The sequence below is a fragment of the Pelecanus crispus genome, chromosome 5, assembly GCF_030463565.1.
Source record: "Pelecanus crispus isolate bPelCri1 chromosome 5, bPelCri1.pri, whole genome shotgun sequence".
NCBI lineage: Eukaryota > Metazoa > Chordata > Aves > Pelecaniformes > Pelecanidae > Pelecanus > Pelecanus crispus.
The window spans coordinates 82,188,057-82,210,404 of record NC_134647.1 but is presented as its reverse complement, the minus strand read 5'-3'; the positions used below and the strand labels follow the sequence as shown (position 1 = coordinate 82,210,404).

Here is a 22,348-nt window from a genome sequence, read left to right as displayed (position 1 = left end):
GTAACTGTGAATGGAAGAAAATATCAAGTATACTTCTTCCTAACAAAGAGGCGTACAACAGTTTTCAAATATTCTTAGGGATTTTATTTTTCCACTGATGAGAACTGGTTTGCGCATTTGTAGTTCCCAGTGAAACTGGGAAATATAAGACCTTTTTCTGGTCTTATAAAGGAAAGGCTGAAATAGGTTTTGGGTTTTTTTTTTTGTTAAGCAATGAATTAGCTTTTTAAAGAAATCCAGGTAAGTTTTATAGGTTTTTTTTCCTACCAATTCCAAATCTATCTCCTGTCATGTAGTTGGCTCTGGTATCAAAGATGGACTTGGGACAGCTGTCAAGAGGACATTCTCCAAGGACACAGCAGACTCTGTATAATACTGTAGTGCAGCCTTGTATCCTCGTTGTTGTAAATATTCAATCCGTCCATGATCAATCAGCCGTTTACAGAGGCAACCTATCTCCTTTCGTTCTTCAACAGTAAGTATCCTTGTTTCACAAAAAGGAGGAAAACAACAACGACATGTCAGAAGAATAGTGCTGTTAATTAACATTAGTAGTTAAGCTTAGAAAATCTACTGAAATCACCATAAGTTCATTTCAACTTGGGCAAGCGTGACTGTTTACATATTTTGAAACGTATGTCCATGAAAACTGTCTTTTTAAAGTAGAATATTTTTATAAATTTAGTAATTAAAACGTTTGATAAATGAGTCATTTTGAGGACCCAAACCAATTTCATATACCACTATACATAATTTTGCTTTTCTGCAGGAGGCCATTTGCTAGAAAAAAAATTACATACCCTTGTAAAGTATCAGAACCACTCTCTGTCTTGCTAAATGTTTGCTCGTATTCTTCTGTGTCGTTAGTTTGATTTTCACTTTCTTCACTCGCAGAGGCTTTGGTTGTGGTCTCTCGCATGCCACAAGTGGCCCAGCTACTCATTCTCTGAAAATAATGAAATTCTACTGGTCCAAGTCCTACTGATTTAAAGAACTCCCTGCCTACATAGTGTGTCCAGTCACACTTGTGATGGCAGCACAGTGCAATAACAATTCCAGCTACAGGCTTACAGTCTTCCTTGTTGCTTTCATTATCAGCAGAATTGTTAGAAGCCACCTCTGTCTTATCATTCCTGGAGCGTTTTGGTGCAGGCTCTTCATCTTCTCCATCACAGCAAGTTGTATAACTTTCAACCAAGCATCTCAAAGCAAGATCTGGGGAAAAACATATATAACCCCAAAAAAAAATAGTGCTGAACGCCATGCCATTATTTATAGAGGCTGTATTGTGGTTGGGAATGTACTTCCCACAAGGAATAATTAAAGTATATGTCACAAACTAAGACAAAAAGCAATTTGAAGGATAACTAAAAATTACAAGCACGCTTTGAAAACATGAAACCCCTAAATGCTAAATAAATATTATGAGACCTCTGGAGCTACTAAGGGCTTATACTCTTGAATATTTGTTCTACACAAGTGAATTTGAAATACTTTGGTTAACAAACTGGCATATTGTAGGAGGATCTCCTCCCTGTAAAACATGCAAGCATTTGCTCTAAAAGTTTGATATCTAGGACACAGTCTATTTAGTATGTACATGTATGTACATGTACTTCTTAAACACTTAACTGTGTCATCTTTGTAACAGTACCTATATAGGTGTCATATTTGAAATGTCTTTCTCTACTTAGTAGACATGTAACATTAGAGAAAGTGTATTAGTTGAAAATTATCAGGACAGAAACACATTCTTCTCATTTGTTTGCTTGTAATATTCAGACAGCCAATATAAATTTAGAAAGAAAAATATTTCAGAGTAGAGGCGATGGTGTTTAAAAAAACCGCAAAAAAACCCCAAAACTTTCAACAGTTTACACTACATGACCCATACCACCATACACTATTCTTTGTTCTACTCTAGTAGCCTTGCATCTATTGTGCATTTACTATTCCACTCAAGTCCATAAATATTTAGAATGTTAATTGCTACATTCACCAACAAAGGGTTAGAGGGCAAGAAAAGCTTAAAAGGACAGTTTGGAAGATCAGTCCATTCAGATTGTAAGATTTAGTATCCTAACTTTTTGCAGTTAACACATAGATAATTCATACCTGTCGCAGCACCACACAAATGCTTCCCAATTCCTACCACTGGTAGTTTTTTCTTCTCCAAAATAGGTACCTTATCTGGAGGGAAGGGAAAAAAAAACCCAAAAAACCAAACAACCACACACACACACAATCCACAACAACCACAGAACCTCTATTGTTACAGTTGGGACAATATTTTTTCTGGATAATATAATGTCAGCGCACTTTAAACAAGAAGTAAATGTTTACCACTACTAAAAATACTGTGGTCTGTACATACAGTTATAAGTTATTAAAAGGGAAGTTTCTTTTTCTAAAACAAATTAAGAGTATCAGGTGCTGTGGCTGAGAAGCATATTCTTCTTTTTCTTAAACAACTCAACCTTGTCCAAAGGCAAAGGATGTGTTTTAATGCTGTTATGGAGCAATATGATTTTGTTTCTGAGCAGCAACACTACTACGTAGCAGTAAAACGATTACCAGAGAACATTGGACTGATTTGCCTTAACAAAATTATCTGTCGCCCAGAGATTAGCTCCAGCTAAATAGTAATAGAAATACGTTGCCTTTTATTAAAATGGAGCATTAGCATAAATGCAAAATCCTGTATTTCTAAGATAGTTACATTTATCTATTTAACCATTTCAGCCTTTCTGTACTGCCTATGAAAGGTCAATGTGACATTAATGCATATCCTGACGACAGGTGTTCCCGCAAAATCTATAGTACTGATATGCGTCATATATCAATGATATTCATGACCTGCTTCATTCTGCACACCTCAAACAAACAATGCAAAGGTGTTTAGTCCTGCAAGTTCTAAACCACCTTCAAAATGTTTTTTGTTCGGTGTTTCTCACCGATAATGATATCCTGTAAGTGTATAAAAAGCAGAAAATTTTAAATCCCCATTTAATATATACATATGTGCGTGTGTAAATACGTATATCCACACAGCATTAACGCGTCCAAGCAATCACTAAGAATAATCTTCAAAACCAAGTACATTTAAGCATGCTATATACAAATTGACTTGAACTCCAGTATTCAAAATGTAAATTAAGCCTGTTTCAGAATTATGCAAGCCAAGAAGGAACTTACTTAAACATAAATGTTGAATATCAACTTGAAGCCTTTCAAATATAGAATCTCTCCTTTTATGTTTTCCATCCACCTGTGTAAACAGAACAAGATCATTAAGTAGGGCTGGCCACTAATAATTATAATTTTGCTGCAGGTATTCATGTTGAACTTTTTTCTGTCAAGTCAGCATCTGTACATTTCCAACATTAGACACTGGGGTTTTCATCTAATAAAGTTGCTATCGGCAAAGTATGGAATGTAGGCAATCGCATGTCCAAAACTTTTAACATTTCAAAGGCTTTATGTTATTTTTGAAGATAAAAAGCAAATACTAACAGCTTCATTGACAACAGTTTAAAAATCATACTCTGCTAATGTGACAATATCCTCTCTTACCTTGAATCTTGTAGTTGCCCTTTCCACAAGCAAAAACTGAACATTTTCAACATCCTGTAAGGCAACATCAACCCAATGAGACAGCTTTCCTCGCCCAGCTCCAAACTCAACATAACATCTTCCTGGACCAAGTAAATGCAATTTTTCCATGTTACCTAAAATAGAAGCCTACAAACATTAAAAGATTATTTACGAGCCAAGCAAATATATACAGCAAATATATACACTGTGTATTGTAATGCCTGATAGAAAACACCAAACTGCAGAAGACTCTTTCAAGTCTTCCCTTCCATGAGGGATTAGGGAAAGTATCTTGTGTGTACAGAGGAAAGGGATTATAAATACTGGCTAGTCAGCATCACCCTGCCCTGCTTCCACTGCTCACAGAACTCCACCCAGAAGTTTTTGCAATGGATTTTTGGGATCAGGTACATATTACAATATTGTTCTCTGCTGATTCTCAAAGTAGCCATCCAAAATATGGGTACTGTACTGGATTTTCTGTGAAGCATCAGCGCCTGCAGAGCCCTCTCTCTCTGCTGCAGTTACACATTTTGTAATACATAGGAAAGGAAAGTAGAGCACGGGAAGAAAGTACAGAAAATAGACATTTCTCACTTTTTAGATTTTCCTCCCAAAACTTTCTATTTTGCTACAGTATGCAATCCATCCCTCTTCAAGTTCCTGCTGTTCAATATACATTAAAAAGGCAGAAGGTAAACTCAGGCTCTCTAATCCTTTTTATGCATCTGTTACACAACCAGGAAATCTAGGACCAGCTCTTACAGAAAAAGTAAAAAATTCCTTTTACTTCTTAGCAAATACAACATTTTACCTTTTTTAGCTCGGGTTTATTACGAGTTAACATATAAGTAAAAATTCAGAAGAACACCATGCAGTTTGTGATTTATTTCAGTATCTTAATAAACTTTTGTTACTAACACTTAACAAAACAGCCATTCAACGGTTATATGTATGCTATTATTTGAAAGGCATAGAGTTATAGAGCGTATCAGATTTCCTCTTTATGAAGTGACTAGCATTATGCATGCACAGTCGCTCAAATTTTCAGCAGCAGAATTCCACGTTTAAAGCATCTATAGTTATTAGTAAAGCAGTGACCATACCTGTTGTTTCAAGTGTTTGAAAGCGGATTCCCCATTCTTTGGGTCATTTAAGGCTTCTTGTAAAGCCTGGTGGGACAGTATTTGTTCCGTAAGGCGGAGTTCCAGGCCTGCATGCAAATGCAAAACTTTTAGGTATAGGTTTCCAGTTTCAAGAGCGTCTGCTTTTGTAACACACACGTTACAATAGTCAGACATGAGCTGAATTTGTAGCACTAACAAAATAGCCTGTTGGGAGCATAAATCTATTGTCATATGTTTATAACAGAGCTGTATTGTTATCTGTAGTGATATTTGAGTGGGAAACAAAAAACACAAAAGGAAGGGAAATTAGCTATATGAACAAAAGATCAGTGTTTTATCATTCTCTCAATCTAGTTTATTCTTCTGAGTAATATTTAGCTATTGGATGATTGTCTACATTTTGATAATTACTTCAGATGTGTTTAGTGCAAAATGTCTCACATTTTCACAGATATCTAACAACAAAAATAACAATGAAATATTTAATCAATTCAATTTAAAGCTTCTTATTTTCAGTATTGAGTAAGCTCACCATTACTTGCTTTTTTCAACTTGACAATTAAGTTCTCCAGCTCTTCTTTGGATAGAGAAGAGATAGGTACCTTTTTAAGGAAAAAAAAAGCGCCACCCATAAATACAAGACCTTTTTATTTTTGCTAGGTCTTTAGTCATATGATAAATTGCAACATGTTATGTAGGGACTGAGCTTTAGAACACATAAATGTACTCACTTGTTTTTCTGGTATTTCTGCTACATCTTTTGAACCTGCATTAATATCTTGAACAAAGTAGACCTTTAAAAATCAAAAGAAAAGAAATCTGAGTCTGTTAATTACCAGGAAGCAAAAAGCTAAATTCTTCAGTGTTTTTATCATACGGTACATACCAATAGGAATCCACTGTAAAAGAAGATATTCCAAGTACTTTTTTTTTCCCTGTAGTCTGATCCTGAATCCCCGGCAGAAATGACCGTTCTGACACATTTTGACAAGACTGAACATGTTCAGAAGAGTTAAGCTGTCAGTGCTTACTAGACTGATTCCAGATACCACTTCAAGGTTTCCCAGGTAATACTAAAGGCGCAATACCGATAGGGCAGAAAAGCAGACAATAAAGAAGCCATCTTCTGTTGTATTTACACAGCTGTTGAGACATACATCCTATTCCTTCCCTCAGCACTGGCTGCAATGCCAGCCTCGCCTTCCACAATTCCCTGCTAGCTAGTTGGCGAGGGCAGCAGACTGCCAGAGGTAGGACAACGCCCAGAGCCTGCCCGCTAGGTTTTGCTTTCCAAGGACAATCTCTCACCAAACCTGTAAAATGAACAGCATTGGGAGAGCCTGTTCTCGGAGAACGTTTTTTTGAGAAAAATGAATTCAGCGTTTTCATTTGTAGCTAAGAGAACTGAAAAGGTGTACTGAACTACAGCGAGACGGGACATAGAAGATGAGGAGAGTGGAATGTGAATTCCATTTCATTCCATTCAGCTTCCATGCTGTCCTCACTGTAGCACTTGCCAAGACTGCTGTCCTCCAGTTCACAGCTGCTGTCAGCACTGTAAATCCTCCGCAGACCTGCAATGTTCAGGGTCTTAAATCTGAGAGGAAGTAGTCTGAATTTACACTGCACTTACGGGCTTCGGCTTCTCTCTTGAATTACATTTTTTTAAATGCTTTTGTAGTTGGTCTTCATATACAGTGCTAAAATGCAAATGGAAAGAAAAGTAAGTAATGGCGTTTATCACGTGAACTCTGACAAAGAATAGGAAAAACATTTACACATACTGTTTTGGATCAAGAGGACACGGAATTCTTTTTCTGTCATTTTCTTCCTAGTTATTAAAAAAAAAAGGTTTAGACAACACTTGAGCATGCGTTCAGTGTTCCCGTTTCAGAAAAGCTATTGAGGGACGTCTGAATTTCACAAAACAGCTATTCTGATGTAGATGGGTTGACCGGAATGGAGAAACTGAGACAAGAATTTAATGGATCCTTAACTTAAGAAGAACCTAAACGGATCCTAAAAGCATAAACCTGTAATGCAGTGGCAGCGTCACTGCTGGGCCGAACCGACGGCCTTAGCACACCGCGGGCTCAAAGGCAGCCCAGACGCTGCCTCTCCTGCCCGTGCCGCGGGGCCAGCTCAGGCGGACCCAGCCGGGGAAGGGGGCCCGCTACCTCCTGCTGCCCATGCTCGCCGCAAAACCGCCTCCCGGGAGCCGGGATCATCTTGCAGAAGCGCTTCTTCCTCTCCACGAAGTAGGCACATCGGCCCGGCACCGGGGAGCCGCGGCCCGCCGCCGCCTGCCCCGCCGCCGCCGCCATTTCCTTCCCAGCACCCCCCGCGCCCGCCGCCATTTCCTTCCCAGCACCCCCCGCGCCCGCCGCCTCGGCTCCATCTTGAGGCCCCTCCTCCGCGGGAGCCCGGCGCCAAACTCGAAGCGCAAGATGGCGGCGGAGAGGATGTTCAACCGGCCGGTGTGTGTGCAAGTGAGGTGCCAGGGCTGCGAGGAGAGGTGAGGGGCTGGCTTGCTTTCCTCACCCGCTGCGCGGAAGGTTTATTGCCTCCTTTAGGAGAAGGGCTGCCGAGCGGCAGGCTCCTTCCTCCTCTTTTCTTCCTGCCTTGTGCCCTCACAGCTGCTGGGTGAGAGGCGAGGCCCTGCGCGTAGTTCGGGCAGTGAGCCGAGTAGCCTTGCTCTCGCTTTGGGGCTGCTTATGAGGGGACCCTCCGGGTTAGAGGGAAGGGGGCTTGGTCGCAGCAAGGCTGGAGGTGGTCAGGGCTGGAGCGGCGGCTGTAGGTGCCTTGCCAGGGGAGAGGGGGCACCGGGAGCGGCGAAAACACGCAGTGGCTTTGCAGAAACGCTTGAGGGGCACGGGGGCAAACGCGTCTCCCTTGCAGGCTCCGTGAGGGACGGGGTTTCTGCCCCGGCCCCCCGGGCCCTGGCAGCGCTGCGGGGCTGGCCGGGCCGGTGTTTGCCCGTCTCCCAGGCGGCAGCGGTTGCCCCGCGGGCAGGCCCGCCTCCGCCTCCTCTTCCTCCTCCTCCTCCTCCTCCTCGCAGGCTGAAGCCGGCCTTACCGCGCGGCCTCCTGCAGCACTTCGGCTCGCTCGTTGCTGCCCACACGTCCTTCCCGATCGGTTTCTGCCGAGGGATAAAGGCGATTTGGGCGCACCCGTGTTGCGTGTGGGCACGGCTTAGGGCTGGTGGTGTTCGGCAAAGCGCAGGAATGTTCTATGTAAAGTGTTGTCCTGGTTTCGGCTGGGACAGAGTTAATTTTCTTCCCAGCAGCAGGCACAGTGCTGTGGTTTGGATTTAGGATGAGAAGAATGCTGATAACGCGCTGATGTTTTTAGTTGTTGTTCAGTACCGCTTATGCCAGTCAAGGACTTTTCAGCTTCCCATGCTCTGCCAGGGGCACAAGAAGCTGGGAGGGGGCACAGCCAGAAGAGTTGATCCCAACTGCCCCAAGGGCCATTCCATACCATCCGGCGTCATGGGCAGTATGGAAACTGGGGGGGTTGGCCGGGGAGCAGCGATCGCTGCTCGGGAACTGGCTGGGCATCGGTCGGCGGGTGGTGAGCAATTGCATTGGGCATCACTTGCTTCTTATATCATTATTATTATTATCATTATTATATTGTTACTATTAGCATTACTATTTTCCTTTATTTCAACTATTAAACTGTTCTTCTCTCACCCCAGGAGTGTTTCTCACTCTTACTCCTCCGATTCTCTCCCCCATCCCATCGGGGTAGGGGGAGTGAGCGAGCGGCTGCGTGGTGCTGAGCTGCTGCCTGGGGCTAAACCATGACAAGTGTCTATTCAAAATATAGTGCATTTCAGTAATATAGGTCCTGTCTGGATTTTAGACAGTGTATGTAGGTGTTAGGACTATTCTGGCTTGCCTGTATTTTCAGGACGTGGTTTAGTAGGCACGGTGGTGTTGGGTTGATGGTTGGCCTGATGATCTTAGAGGTCCTTTCCAACCTTAGTGATTCTATTCTAGTTTTACTTTCATTAAAAAATAACCCAGCCACCAAGCCAGGAAACATGAAATGAATTATTACTCTCCCCTTAATTGGTTTAGTGGTGGACTTGGTAGTGTTATGTTAATGGTTGGACTGGGTGATCTTAAAGGTCTTCTCCAACCTGAACGATTCTATGATTCTATTAGAAGGCACAGAAGGGCTGATGTCTGTGGGTGTATTGTGTAATGTGAGTAACTTCTCAGATTACTCAACAAGCAGTAAAGGAAGACAAGGTAGCACTGTGTGATTATACAGAGTTTCAGCAATTGTTAATAAATTTCAGCAGGCTTTTCAAAAGGTTCTAGTTTCTGGACAAAGTTTCAAAACTTCTGCCTTACTATTTAAAGTTTGGTGGATAACAAGCAAGGAAAAAAACCTGAGCTGGCTGAGGAGCTGTGATGATAACTGAAATGGTCGGGCTTTCAGATGTCTCAGTAGTAGTTATCGATGAGACCTTTCTTGATATTTCTGCCTAAATTTTTGGTTTCTAAATGTCTGATTCCTGTAATGTGGCTACAAACACATGTTATTTGGAGAATGTTTCCTTGATTTGTTACTAAGTTTCTTTTTTTTTTTTTGTATGCAGGAGATTAAATGTTCGAGTGAATATTGAGCTACTGTCAATTTCTAATCCTGTTCATAAAAAGGTTTGTGGACTAGTTATATTTGTGTCATTCATTAGGTGTTATCTGAATTTCATTGTATAGGAGGACAAATAGGCAAAGGAAAAGCAAAATAGGATTTTCATATATTTGTCACTTGACCTTATTTTGATATAATTTCTTGAGTAATTTAGTTGGTTTGGTATGGTGTTTTTTTCCTAGCCTTTTTAGCCCTCTCTTTTAGTTTGGCTTAGTAAGCTTGCAAATTAAAAGTATTTGGAGACCCTCAGAGGCACCCACATTAGATCTTAAGAGCAGTCTTGCTTTAAATATACTCCACACTTATTTAAGAATGTAGAGCAGCAGTTGTCTTTGCAAAGTCCTCATCTTAACTAGCAAAAATGACAGCTTGTATGTGGAGGTAACATTTTGCTTTTTATTGATACGTGTGCTAGTCTTTCAATGTTTGGAATTCATCCAGCGGGGGTAGGAAGGAAGTAATGTACTAAATTTGCAGTTAAAAAAAAAAAAATCTTAGGAAAAATAGCGAGATTATTACTGGAGGTTAAAATCTTTTTTGTTCTATGTCTAATTTGTCACTTAAACTGTACATCCACCTGCCACGATGTTAAGATTGGTCATTAGTTGGTTATAGTGTTATTGAGTAAAGATTTGTTTGTAAAGGAGGACAGCATTTTTTGGTAAGATTCTGCTAACTGTGAGACTGATAAATATTAAGTGTGAAGAAGCAGTTCAGTTAAGAACTGTGTACCAAGTTGCAGCAGGAGCCTGGAAATCCAGTTGGGTACATCAGTGAGTGATCAGTTGAAAAAGATAACTTCAAATGCTTGGATCGGTTCATGGGACATAAACCAAGCAGGCATTCTTACCCTACTCAAGCACCCGCCCTAGTTGGTTTGGGGTGGCATTGGTTTTAACATAAGCTAGCTGTGCATGTAAATCCCTAAGTTTGTTTATACATCTCCAACTGAGAGTTTTGTTAGTGTTGCTGGTATCTGAATTACTGAAAATAGTTTCAGTTCTGCATATGTACATGTGCTATGGTCACACTTCAGTTATGTTGGAAGAGCTGCCAGGTTTCTGCTTCCTTTCTTTCCTCTGCTAGGGAATATTATATTCTTTGCACAGCTTTGAGCCTCCTTATAGAGAACAGGTGCCTGGGCCTGATGTACCAGGTGTTTTGCATAACCCCAGCCTTGTAATGAAAGGCTCATGTTTACAGAGAAGGCAGTCTTTCCAAAACACTGTGCAGACCTCCAGCACACAAATGAGTTTATTTTTAAAAGCTGAGCAACATAATGCTACAATTTTCCTTACGACCTTAGTGGACTTCAGCTGTATGCATGTTATGTTTGCTTTGCGAAGCTCTGTATTCAAATATATTAACTCTTCTGAAGGTGGTTTCTTAAACTTGTAGGAGCAGTATGATCTGAAAAACTTCCAGTTCTGGGAATGATGTGTTTGTGATCCATTACAGTGGACTGCTAGTGCTACACTCTGTTTCATGATGGGGAAAAAGAGCAAATAGTTTTCTTTCTGTAAAATGATGAAGACACATTGAATGTTGAAACCTTTGCTGCTCAAAGTTGAAGGTTTTTACTTGCTTTATTTCTGTGAGAAATAGTTTTCCTGTTTTTTTCCCACTGTAACATTTGAAGTTGTGTTAAATGTTAATGTTTTCCACCTTCTGAATTGGTTGCCGCAATTCTATCTTGATTTTGGTTAAACAGTAAAAACATTAAATCAATATTGCAAACAGTATTTACAACATTTAAACAATCCTACAGGGTGGTTTATAGTAATTTAAATCATGTTTAAATGTCTGGCTTTTCAGGATTTAGCTGTTCGATTGACTGATGATACTGATCCTTTTTTCCTTTATAACCTTGTCATATCCGAGGAAGATTTTCAAAGGTAAGTGAAATTGTAATGTCTGTGAAACATTTCTAAATGGCAAAAAAGAATGAAGGAATATTTTTAGCTTAGATTGGTCTATCTTAGAATTTAGGTTTTGGCATTTTTCACTTGTGGAGTTTTGTCAGTATTCTGGTACAAGTGTTCCCTTTGACCAGTTGGTGAAACAGCCAAGTACAGGAAAGTGATTGGCTCAAGATCATACGGATGAGCGACAGAATCCTCATGTTAAGTTCCCTGCAGAGCTACAGTACAACAGTTTATATTACTACTTGCATCTTCTGTTTATTGTAACTACTTCTTATATGCTGTTGTATGTGTGCGAACTATTTAAAGAAATAATTGCAAGAGGACAGTCTGTTCACACGGACGAGGATTTGCAGACCTGAGCCTTTGTCTTATGGGTTTCTTGCATACTAATTGTACTGTTGGGTCTCACTTTACTTGCTCAGAATTTGATCATCAAATCTGGGCACCAGGCATGAACAGTTGAGTGTTCTGCTTTGTTTGGGGCGGTTTGGTTTTGTTTGTGTGTGGTTTTGTGGGGTTTTTTTGTTTGTTAGGGGTTTTGTTTTTTTTTTTTTTTTGAGATGTGATCAGTGTGTGGATCAAAAGCCAAAAGTAAAATAGTATGTGTAAAACAAATATCCAGGAGTGTGTTGTTATACAAGGTATGGCTTTGTGTGTACGCTGTTGAATGTCTGTTTCTGTCTTTGAGTTTACTATGTCTGTGGTGACGGTGTGCAATTAAGTAAACAAGTAGACAGATAAAGTCTTGGTAATGGTTGAGTCTCCCCTCATTGTCCTTTGCTTCTTCCATGTGCCCCTATCCAACAACCTTACCACTCTGTGCGGTAAGGAAGACAGCTGGTCAAAGGAGCACATTTGCTCTGCCACAATAACTTTTTTTTTCTTAGTGCAGTCCATTTGCAAGAACTCTTGAAATCAAAAATATCCTCTGGTGATTATTATCAAGACATGATCACGTTTCTTCTGTGTTCAGGATTGAAAATAACATACTAGCAAACTTTAATGACATGATCAGAATTAGTTCTCTCTAGTAGTGTAAACAAAATATTTTATAAGAAAAAAATTACGCTTCTATATGTTGTTAATATTTTTTTTTTCCCCCACTCTGTTTATATAGTTTAAAATCCCAGCAAGGTCTCTTGGTAGACTTCTCTGCTTTCCCACAAAAATTTATAGATTTGCTTCAGCAATGCATTCAGGAACAGAACAAAGACATCCCAAGGTAGGTAGTGAGTGAGTGCCATGTTACTCTGTGTGTGTGTGTGTTGAGGTCTTAAAAATACTTCAGCCACTCAGACTGAGAAGAGTGAGTAGAACAAGAATAATTTAGCCTTCATGTGGATGCATGAGGATATCAGTCAGTGGATGTTGCTGACAAAAGCTAAGTCTCAGGAGGTCTGAGCAGTGGAATTGATGTCTCCCCATCTGAGTTGAAGCTGGCAAGCTTAACAAGCTAACAGAAGTGCAAGGATGCAGCGCTGGTCTTTTTTTTTTAACAGTTTAATGCTAGAGAGCTAATCTGAATTTGATGGACTGAGGTGTAAATCATTGTTTCACAGGAGAAGACAAAGTTATAAGGCATTCTGACAAGGATTTTTTTTTTTTCTTTCATTTTGGTGTTCAGATGTTTGTATGTGAGGGAGGAGACCTGAGGTCCACCCTTCCCTGTAGTGGCCTTTTCATATGTTATTTTTGTTTGTGTGGGTACTGGGGAAAGCCCTGTCCAGAGTACCTAGCTCCACTCCAGTAGTCAGGCTGTTTGCTGAAGTATGTACTGTGGGCTATGAATTTTACTGGGTTATAGGGTACCTAAAAGTCAGGAGTCTGTTTTCCTTTTGACTGTGGTTACAAAGGCCTGCCTTGGTTTTGGACTTCTAAGTCTAAAATGGGCTTCTGAAAATTTTACAAATAAACTGATTAGTTTTGTACATTTCTTATTATAAGGTGCAGACATTTTAGTTGATATTTGTAGTATTAACTACAACATAGGGATTGAATTTCATAGTTCTTTTTCAGACAAAAACTGGGCAGCCTTTTATTGCATGTATAAAAATGTATTTTATTTGAAAATAGCTTGTAGGATCTACAGGTGGTTTCAGGAAAAGAAATATGCTAAACACTTGGTTATTTTTTATTTTTCCCTAGGTTTTTGCTGCAGTTAGTTTCTTCAGCATCTGTTCTAGATCACACACCTGTCTCTCTAAATGTAGTGGAGACCAACCCTTTTAAGCATCTTACCCATCTCTCTCTAAAATTCCTACCAGGAAATGATGCAGAAATAAAGAAGTTTCTAGCCAGCTGTTTGAAATGCCTTAAGGTAAAATGAAGGCTTGTCATAGCTGCAACCAGGCCTTGATGCTGTGTCTACTTGCACATTTTTCCAGTCTTAATACTTCAGAACTATGTACCAAATTGTATGCTCTGGTTTATTTTTTATTTTAGCTCATATATGTCATTGCATGCAGTTATTTGGGTGCATGTTATAAAATCAAATTGTTACTGTCACTCTAGCAATGAAAACGTTACATGTATATTCAACCAAGCGCTATAATTTGAACTGGCAGAAAATGAGGTATTTTACACACGCAGTGCATGTAGCATGCAGCTGTTGAATGCTTCTGAATGCTTCAGTGTCTCGTGCTTCATAGCCTTGTGCTGATCACCAGACCAACTGCAAAAATAAAATATGGTAAACTTTCAGTGTCTTTGTTCTGCAGTTGGGTTTAGGAAAGTATGCGTGTGTATGTAATTCTAAGGCTTTATGGACTTCAAAGGGCTAGTAGCTATAAATAGGAAATTAAAATTGTAATGCTGATGCAGTTGGTAGCATGCTAGGTTTTCTTTAATGAGAAATTAATGGTCTCGTAGTTCGACTGTTGCCAGGCTATGAAACTGAAACAGGCATTTGTGTGTCTCCTACTGTGCTGTCATGTTTATAGCCACCTAATAAGCCATTTTAATAACATGTATTTACAGCATTTCAGTCGATTCGTTGTTCATGCAACTCCTTTGTAAACAAGTCTTTCTGATAAGATACTATTTCCTTATAAAAACTTGGTGAGAATTTAATTCTGGGTTTTTACCTTGTGAGCTAATGCCTTTTCTTTTAAATCTATTACATCTTATTCAATATGAAGCTTATTCAATGAGATAATTTTTTCCACAACTATAATGGGTATGTGGTTGCTTAGGCAGGGTATGCTGATAAAGTGGAAGCTAAATACTACTTGTATTTTGGGACCTAAGGATTTGACTTGATGTCACTTTGTACGTAGGAAGACAAAACGATGTTGGAAGAAAAGCTTAGAAAAACTGAAGAGGATCTTACCAGACAACTGAGCTATGCTCAACAGGTAATGTAAATTTTTAACTTTTCTTAATCTGTGGAAATGTACCTTCTTGTGGGCTGGTTGGTTAGCCGCTACCTAGCCAAGGTAGTTGACTTGGGAGTGAGTGAAAAGAAGAAAAGTAGTCTACTATAGCTTTTCTTAAGAATGAATAAAGTGTGCAACTGAAGAATAAAATTTAGTTCTTGCAGTACTAAACCAGAATTTTACTTTACTTTGTACAGAGGTCTGTCTGTATATGCACACACAAATTATATACTAAATATATAGTAGTGTGAAGATAAATATACTCTACGTATTCTGTGAATGGTTGGAAATCCTTATATTTGGAAAAAATTGTGAAACTGTGATAAATAAACCAGACGTGGACTTTATGTTACTTTACTACTTCTTGATTTTTGCAGTCAGCCCAGTAATGACTTCACATGTGTTTCAAGAGGGTGATTTGGGTCAAATTCTAGAATTATCAAGGTGACTTTTTTGACTATCATGAAACTGAAAAATTCTATTAAAACTGCTATTGTGGAGCTTTTTTGGAATGGAATAGTTGTTTACCTCATCTTTGCGGTTTCAGTTGGAGTTACTGGAATGCATTTGCTGAATTGGAATGCAGAATTACAAATGAAAAAGAGGAAAAGATGCTGCTGAAGAACTTGCCCCCCCGCCCCGAGCACTTTGTGTTGTAAGGATAGGGAACATCAGCACACTGTTTTTTCACTCTTAAATAGTGGTTGGAAGAGAATACAATTGGAAATTAAGATTATTTTATCCACAGTGTCAGAAAGTGCTCTTTAGCGTCTCAGTGCCTTACTGCCCTGTTTACAGAATGAACAGATATTTTGGTGCTGAAATTTAGACTTTTCTTAATAATTCCATGTCCTTTTTAAGAAGTAACAGTAGAGTCATTCAGTATTGACCGAAATGCTTAAATTTTTAAAACTGTACATGCTTTGTCAAACAGAGCTTGTCAGAGAAGAGCCGAGAACTAGACAAACTGAAAAATGAATGGACATCGTACACTACAGCTCTAACAAACAAACACACACAGGAGCTGACGAATGAAAAGGAAAGAGCTCTCCAGGTATGACAACAGAAAAGAATTAACAATATTCTTACATGTGAATAGTTTCTTGGCTTAATTTTCAGATTCATTGAGTAACTGCTTAGTTTCTTTGCTCCTCATAGGCCCAAGCTCAGTACCAACAACAGCACGAACAACAGAAAAAGGAATTGGAAAATTTGCATCAGAAAAGTATTCAACAGTTGCAGAACAGACTCTCGGAACTCGAGGTCATCAATAAAGATCTAACAGAAAGGAGATACAAAGGAGACTCCACAGTCAGAGAACTAAAAGCAAAGCTTTCTGGAATAGAAGATGTATGGCTTATTAATTTCTATAACCACACTTAACATTTTTAGAACATTAACACTGCCTGCCTGTATATGTAATAGCAAATATAGCATACGAAGTTTGTTCAGCTCCTCTTTGTTCCACATTATGCTTACGATTTAGATATATCTGTTTAAATTACTATTACAGGTTTTCTTAAAAATAAATAAAATAAAACAAAATTCCTTCCCAACATTCTAGGAATGTCAAAGAGCAAAGCAGGAGGTGCTGTCACTGCGTCGGGAGAACACCACTCTGGATGCCGAATGTCATGAAAAAGAGAAGCTCATTAATCAACTACAGACACGGGTTGCTGTTCTGGAACAAGAGATCAAAGATAAAGATCAGCTAGTTATTAGAACAAAAGAAGTATTAGATGCGACGCAAGAACAAAAGGTTCCTTCAAGTTTCGAAATAATTTTCTCTAAAGCTCTGTAGAACCTTCTTAATTGCAGTCTCTGTAGATTAGCAGCTGACCAGTTTTTATGAATACAGCAAGTAAGCTTACAAATGTAGTTAAAAATTCTAAATTGTGGCATCAAAAGTATACTGGATTCAGTTTTACAAAGGTTGCCACTGTTTTAATATTATGGTACTGGAGTAAAGTTAGTGGTACTCTTTGTAAACAAAGAAATAGATGAATTGAGATCATGTGTAATTTGATTGAAAAGCAAGGCCTGAATTTCTTGTAAGGATTAGCTCTCAAAGAATTATTGAGGTTCTACTTGAAATCATAAGTGATGTCTGTCATATCTTTATTATAATATTTTTAATATTCTTTTAAAGGTGATACTGGAAGAGAGTACAGAGAAAAAGCAAAGTCATATTGAAAAACTAGAGACAACAATCAAGTCACTGTCAGCTGAACTTCTTAAGGTTTGTTTGAACGTGCCATTATCCTTAGGAAATGTCTTCCTTATTTTTAGGTGTTTGTTTTGAGAATGTCTGGTGGTTTTTTTGGTTTTTTTTTAATAGGCTAATGAAATTATCAAAAAGTTACAAGGAGATTTGAAAACGCTAATGAGTAAACTAAAATTGAAAAATACAGTAACAATTCAACAGGAAAAACTATTGGCAGAAAAAGAAGAGAGACTTCAGAAAGAGCAGAGAGAACTGCAGGAGGCGGGACAATCTCTTCGAATGAAAGAGCAGGAGGTACTGTGACAGGCTAACCCTCTGTCCTGTAAACCCTGTTGTATGTGGTGTGCTGGGCTTTGAGGCTTTTAACTCATTCACAGCAATAAGGTCTTAAATCTTTCCGTGGAATAGAATGTACCCTTTTACTTAATGCGTTTGTTCAAACATATAATCAACCTTTCATTTTTTTCCATGTTTAACTGATTTGTAAGAGCCATCCACCCGTATGGAAGAAAACTAGAATTGTATAAGGAGTACAAAGCAATGTTGTGGATGAGTCGACGTGCTTTAGAGGGCATGTTCCTGTGAAAGTTGGTGAAGGAGGCAAGAACAGGGACAGACTGAACGTTTTCTTCCATTAAGTATATTCCCCTGCTTAGAGTCCTTGCATTATTAGTCAGAAAAATTAAGGTTGGGAAGGTTTCTGGCTGTCATCTTGTCGAAACCCTAGCTAAAATCTAAAAGAATTACCATACTGCTTTTGTAAAAAAAACTGAGTTCAAACTTTTCTAAACAATTCTAGAACAACTTCATAGATCCTTTTTATTTATTTATGGTTTTTTTTCTTCAGTTTGTAATTAGTAGTAGCTCCTGATGGTGTTATAATTATTATGGGAATATTGCAGGCTTGCAAGCTGCAAGAACAGCTAGAAACAACAATGGAAAAACTAGAAGAAAGTAAGCAGTTACTGAAAACCAATGAAAATGGTAGGTTTATACAATTTTCACTTCTCCCTCTGTAAAAATGACATAGCGATCTAGCTGCTACTGCAAATTCATGGAAGCAACTGTATCGCTTTACCTGTGTTCTCTTTTTTTTTGTAAAGAGCTGTGATTATTGTTGTTCATGGAAAATAAGCTTCTACCTGTTGTGGGTATGCAACAAGCTAGAGCTGCAAGTAGAGACGACTTCCCTTGCAGTTGGCGCTTGCGGTCGCTCGGGGTAGCGTGCATGTGGGGGGCTAACTAGCGGAGGGAGCAGAGGGAGCTTGAACATAAAGACTGGGACTTCTACTCATGCTTGAGCTTAAGGGGGAAAAATAGCCCGCCGAGCTGTCACTTGTAAGAGCAGCTTGTAAGAGGTAGGAAGCGAGCTTGGCCTTTTTCTTCTCCCTGCAGTAATCACGTGGTTAAACAAACAGCTGAATGAAATTCAGATGGCAAAGAAGCTGGAGACTTCGGCCAGTACACATGGTGCTGGTCGGACTGCCATTTCCCCTCATGGCCTGGTAAGATACAACTGTAAATAACATGGTTATGAGGTAGTCATCATTGCCTGAAATGTATGGCCTTAGAAGGGGCGGAGGGGAGCGGAAAAAGTGCTTTCATCTTCTTGGGGTGCTATAGTTTTGGGTGTGTGTCGGGTTTTTGTTTGGGTTTTTTCCTTTTGTTGTTTTGTTTTGTTTAGGGTTGTGTGTGGCGTTCGTTTGTTTGTTTAAATAACTTAATACCCTGCTGGGTGCTAGTTGATGCCCTGGCCTTCTCGGTGAGAATTTTCTAAGCTCTCACTTATTAAAATATACAAAACAATGCAAAATTAGCTTGGAAAAGATGAAGGGTGGGGGGAGAAGGTGGCATTTTTGTGTTGTGAGGTTAAATTACATACTAATTATCTTTGTATAGGTTGAAAAAGAAAGTGTACTATTTGAATACTCTTATTAGTGATATTTAGAAATATGAAAATAAGGGGTGAGAAACATCACCTCCTAGCTTTGGTAAATACCGTAGCTTACTGGTTCTCACGCTTTGTTGTCCCCGTGTGTACAGCTGGCTGTTGTCACCTAGCAATTGATGAGCTGCTTGTTCGGTAGTGGAAGGGCACGTTCATGCAAAGAGGTCTCTGATTTATTGCTAGATACATTTAATAATCAGTTACAGGGTGTGTAGCTTGTTATGAACTTGTAATTATTAGCCAGGAGTGCTCAACTCATCTAACTTTTAAGAAGTTAAAAGTTTTCCTTAAGAATGTGAATCTTCCCATCAGGAAGACTCAAACGAGCGTTAGCTTTGTAGTTGTGGTTAGTTGTTAATTCTGGAATTTTGAATCTCTACAAATTGTTTTCCCCTTTATGGATGTATTCTATTTCTCTTACAGTCTGACCGACCATCCTTTCCCAGCTCAGGAATCAATCATCCCATTTCTCCTCTGTATGCCTTCCAGAACTTTCCAGAACCAGCCCACAACAAAAATGTCAATTCACAATGTCCAGTACCAAAGGCAAGCACTTTGACTTTTCTGTTTGGTTAAGAATGCAATAACATAAAATATCAAAGCTTACCGCTTTGAGTATTTCTCAAAAGGCATAAATATTTACTGTACATCCTAGTACTCTTAAAGTCCCCATCCTGAACGCTGTCACTATTAGCAAAAGCTAACGCTCGGGTTTAGGGCGCTCACTCCTGTGTGCTTTGCTGTACAGAAGGGCTACGCGAGGTACAGAAGCGTTAACCCCGAGCGGTTCGCTCCGAATGCACTGACTGGTGGAGTGGTAGGGCCGGGGTCGCTCTCTTTAACCTGCAACTCTTGCCTTTCTGCAGATTCACTTTAACACACAGCTTTCGAAAATGAATCGATGTTCAGACGTTCAGACAGTGACTGCGACTGCGACTGGTCATCCAGCAAATAAGGAGAAGTAAGTGTCATCTGGTGCATTTTTAGTGGGGTTTTGGGTTTTTTTATTATTAATTTTATAAAGCCATTTCTCTTCTATGTGTGTCTGGAACCGAGCAGAACACTTCCAGTACCAGGCTAGTTCTGTGATCTGCCTTTCCCATCAACACATTAATGAATTTTAAGTTGTGGCAGACTTAATTGGTCACTAAGCAGGGCTCGTAGGTAACAAATGAAGAGCCGTGCTTTCAGGAGTAGGTCCAAAGGAACAAAAGTTCATTGTCCCTCCTGGTGACAGACCTAAGGCTGTCAGGTGATGGGTCAGTCCAAAAATGAGTTCTGGGCTGTTCTCGACCTACTCGGCGATGGTGTACCTTTAAATGATAACGTTCATAGGAACGCAGCAGTTCCACTTCAAGTTAAGATTTTTCTGAATGAGTCTGTATCTGTGCTTGTTGCTAATGCAGTGCTAACTACGCTTGTTTTAGATTTTAATTAGCCTTTTTATTTCTAGTGGTGATACGCTGGGGCTGGACTCAAAGTATTTCAAGAAAAAAGATGACAGCATTCCTTTACGAGGGCTTAGTCAAAATACACTTAACTCAGGTATGTATGGGAACAGTAAAACAAGACCTTCTTTGAAATGTACTTAAAGGGTATTAATAGTTACGGGTCTGTGAACATATCTTGTTTCTGCTGTTCCACAGAGTACCTGAAACCGTACTTGGCAACAAAAGCCCAGCCGTCACCGAAAGCTGCGGTAACACCAGCCTCCGCTTATTTTCCTGGATAGTAGACAGGGGCCTTACAGTAAGAGCCTTCTGACCGTCTGGGGATTTCTGGATGGCCTGTACTAATGTCTTAGTGAAGTGTCAATGGGAACTGATGTAATTTGGTAAATCTGAATCTTGTTTTCTTTGAGAGACATATCTTGACTGACTTGGATGACTTCTCAGGATACTTGAGCCTAAAGACAAAACTTTAAGCAGCCTCAGCCGTAGGGGGAACAAGAAGTCAGCAGGGCTGTGCAGAATTTTTCTCTTGGTATAACTGGAGACCCCGCAGTCTTCCTAAAACCCCACTGACATGCACTGGTGTTACAGGAGTGGACAAGGGTGGCTCTGTAACGGGTGAAATGGATGCTCCAGCATTCCCTGAGAGAGAGCATGTCCCTGTGAATCCTTTTCTTGACTCCTTTCAGAGAAAGGGTGATGCAGATAGAAAATGCTGGAGAAGAGGGATGCTGTCCGGTTTAATGGTCAGGCTCACAAGTTAGCGTGACCGCCTCGCTTAATCCTCCCTTACAGTTCTAATGTTAAAAACTTGCTTAATTTTGGAACCCGCTTATTTGAATTGCATATAGACTTACAAAGATATTTAATATTAAAGATGCTAAATTATTTCACTGAAGGTATAAAATTATAATTTAAAAGCCTCTTGGTTACCCTGATGTTTCTATGAATCTGTCAGTATTATGGTCCACAGGCCACCATGCATAAAACACTGTAAGGTGAGGTATCTGAACAGGTAACTGTTGAAAATATTGCAACACCTAGCAGTGACTTTATTTTTACTGATCGTTCTTTACAACCGTAAGAGTGTACAGAAATTTAAGATAGTTTAACACTCGAGTTTAGGTGGCCTGAGTCTGTTCAGCTTGTTCTACCTGGCTTCAAATGCTAGAATCATGCAACAACCTCATTCTTTATTTGGTGTCCCCATAAAGAACTGGGATTTGTAACATACAAAATACACTTTTTTAAGGACTATTTACATACTTTTGCTGTTAAAGAGATTTTGTACCTTTTACCTTAGTTATTTAAGTGCATCCAGAGGATTGTATATTTAATAGTTAAGTGGTTTGTTTTGCAGTGCAAAATGTGTATATTTGTTTATAAATCAGCACTATGTTAATGTGGAGTCACTTGTTTTGGCATGTGTAAGTTCCAAGGGAAATATTAAATGGTTTTTAACAAAACATTACTAATCCGAGTTTTTAAGAATGCTGAAGCACTGTCTCCACTGTACTGAAATGCCAAGAGGAGGAAAGTGCTGGAATGGTACTGTTTTATTCGCCTCACCTTGTTCTGGAGCTTTCTTCCCAGCTTATTCATTTCCACGCGAGGCAGTGCCCCTGGCCCAGCACTGTGACGCACGTACAAGCCCCCGCTGGCAGCCGCCGCGCTCTAAGGTCTGTGCTTACGCTACTGTTTCTAGTTAAGGTTTAGGAGGTGTTAAGGTGAATTGGGTCTACTTCTCTTGAAGCATGGATAAGCTGCTATCAAACAGGAAGCTGGTAATTACAATTAAAAAACAGCTCCCAGGCCTCTTCAAATCTAAAATGAAACAAATCTAAACTGCAGCAAGGCTGGCGCGGGGCGGGCCGGCTGCCTCTGTTACCGACCCCCTCCTTGCAGCTACCCTGCGCTGCACCTCCACCCCTGACTTTTTTTTTCCACCTGCTGAACTAATACACTTAGCACTTCAATTACGGGTTTTAAGAGACATTAACAATTATTTAAAAATTCATTAAAATAGTCAACTTTATT

The 22,348-nt window shown here is 39.6% G+C and overlaps 2 protein-coding genes across 3 annotated transcripts; one reads left to right on the top strand and one right to left on the bottom strand.

Moving 5' to 3' along the window:
* Positions 1-108: 108 nt before the first annotated feature.
* Positions 109-7,045, bottom strand: TRMT13 (tRNA methyltransferase 13). 2 transcript variants are annotated; one of them, XM_009493428.2, is made up of 11 exons: positions 6,899-7,045; positions 6,506-6,552; positions 6,355-6,421; positions 5,453-5,515; positions 5,254-5,323; positions 4,701-4,807; positions 3,574-3,741; positions 3,196-3,268; positions 2,116-2,190; positions 801-1,215; positions 109-484 (listed from the first exon to the last, which is right to left on the bottom strand). In XM_009493428.2, the coding sequence occupies exons 1-11, from the start codon at positions 7,043-7,045 to the stop codon at positions 289-291; spliced, it is 1,428 nt and encodes a 475-aa protein (XP_009491703.2). In that variant the 3' UTR covers positions 109-288. The 2 variants fall into 2 exon arrangements, with proteins under 2 accessions (XP_009491703.2, XP_075566498.1); XM_075710383.1 differs by lacking the exon at positions 3,574-3,741 and having other exon boundaries at positions 6,899-6,966.
* Positions 7,046-7,123: 78 nt separating this feature from the next.
* SASS6 (SAS-6 centriolar assembly protein) lies at positions 7,124-20,635 on the top strand. Its single transcript, XM_075710524.1, has 17 exons — positions 7,124-7,236; positions 9,334-9,394; positions 11,205-11,284; positions 12,432-12,536; positions 13,460-13,631; positions 14,590-14,667; positions 15,623-15,742; positions 15,847-16,038; positions 16,253-16,447; positions 16,838-16,927; positions 17,027-17,206; positions 17,815-17,896; positions 18,308-18,417; positions 19,284-19,406; positions 19,727-19,821; positions 20,314-20,405; positions 20,507-20,635. Exons 1-17 carry the CDS (start codon positions 7,169-7,171, stop codon positions 20,590-20,592), a joined length of 1,929 nt encoding a protein of 642 aa, XP_075566639.1. The 5' UTR covers positions 7,124-7,168; the 3' UTR covers positions 20,593-20,635.
* The last annotated feature ends 1,713 nt before the right edge of the window (positions 20,636-22,348 follow it).

Coding starts and splice junctions, on each gene's coding strand:
- TRMT13 (XM_009493428.2), bottom strand. CDS start 7,045: ATGGCGGCGGCGGCGGGGCAGGCGGCGGCGGGCCGCGGCTCCCCGGTG. Junction 2,191..3,195: donor TATTCAACATTTATGTTTAA/GTAAGTTCCTTC, acceptor CCTTCCCTCCAG/ATAAGGTACCTATTTTGGAG. Junction 1,216..2,115: donor TTTGTGTGGTGCTGCGACAG/GTATGAATTATC, acceptor GTTTTTCCCCAG/ATCTTGCTTTGAGATGCTTG.
- SASS6 (XM_075710524.1), top strand. CDS start 7,169: ATGGCGGCGGAGAGGATGTTCAACCGGCCGGTGTGTGTGCAAGTGAGG. Junction 19,407..19,726: donor CACAATGTCCAGTACCAAAG/GCAAGCACTTTG, acceptor GCCTTTCTGCAG/ATTCACTTTAACACACAGCT. Junction 20,406..20,506: donor TCAAAATACACTTAACTCAG/GTATGTATGGGA, acceptor GCTGTTCCACAG/AGTACCTGAAACCGTACTTG.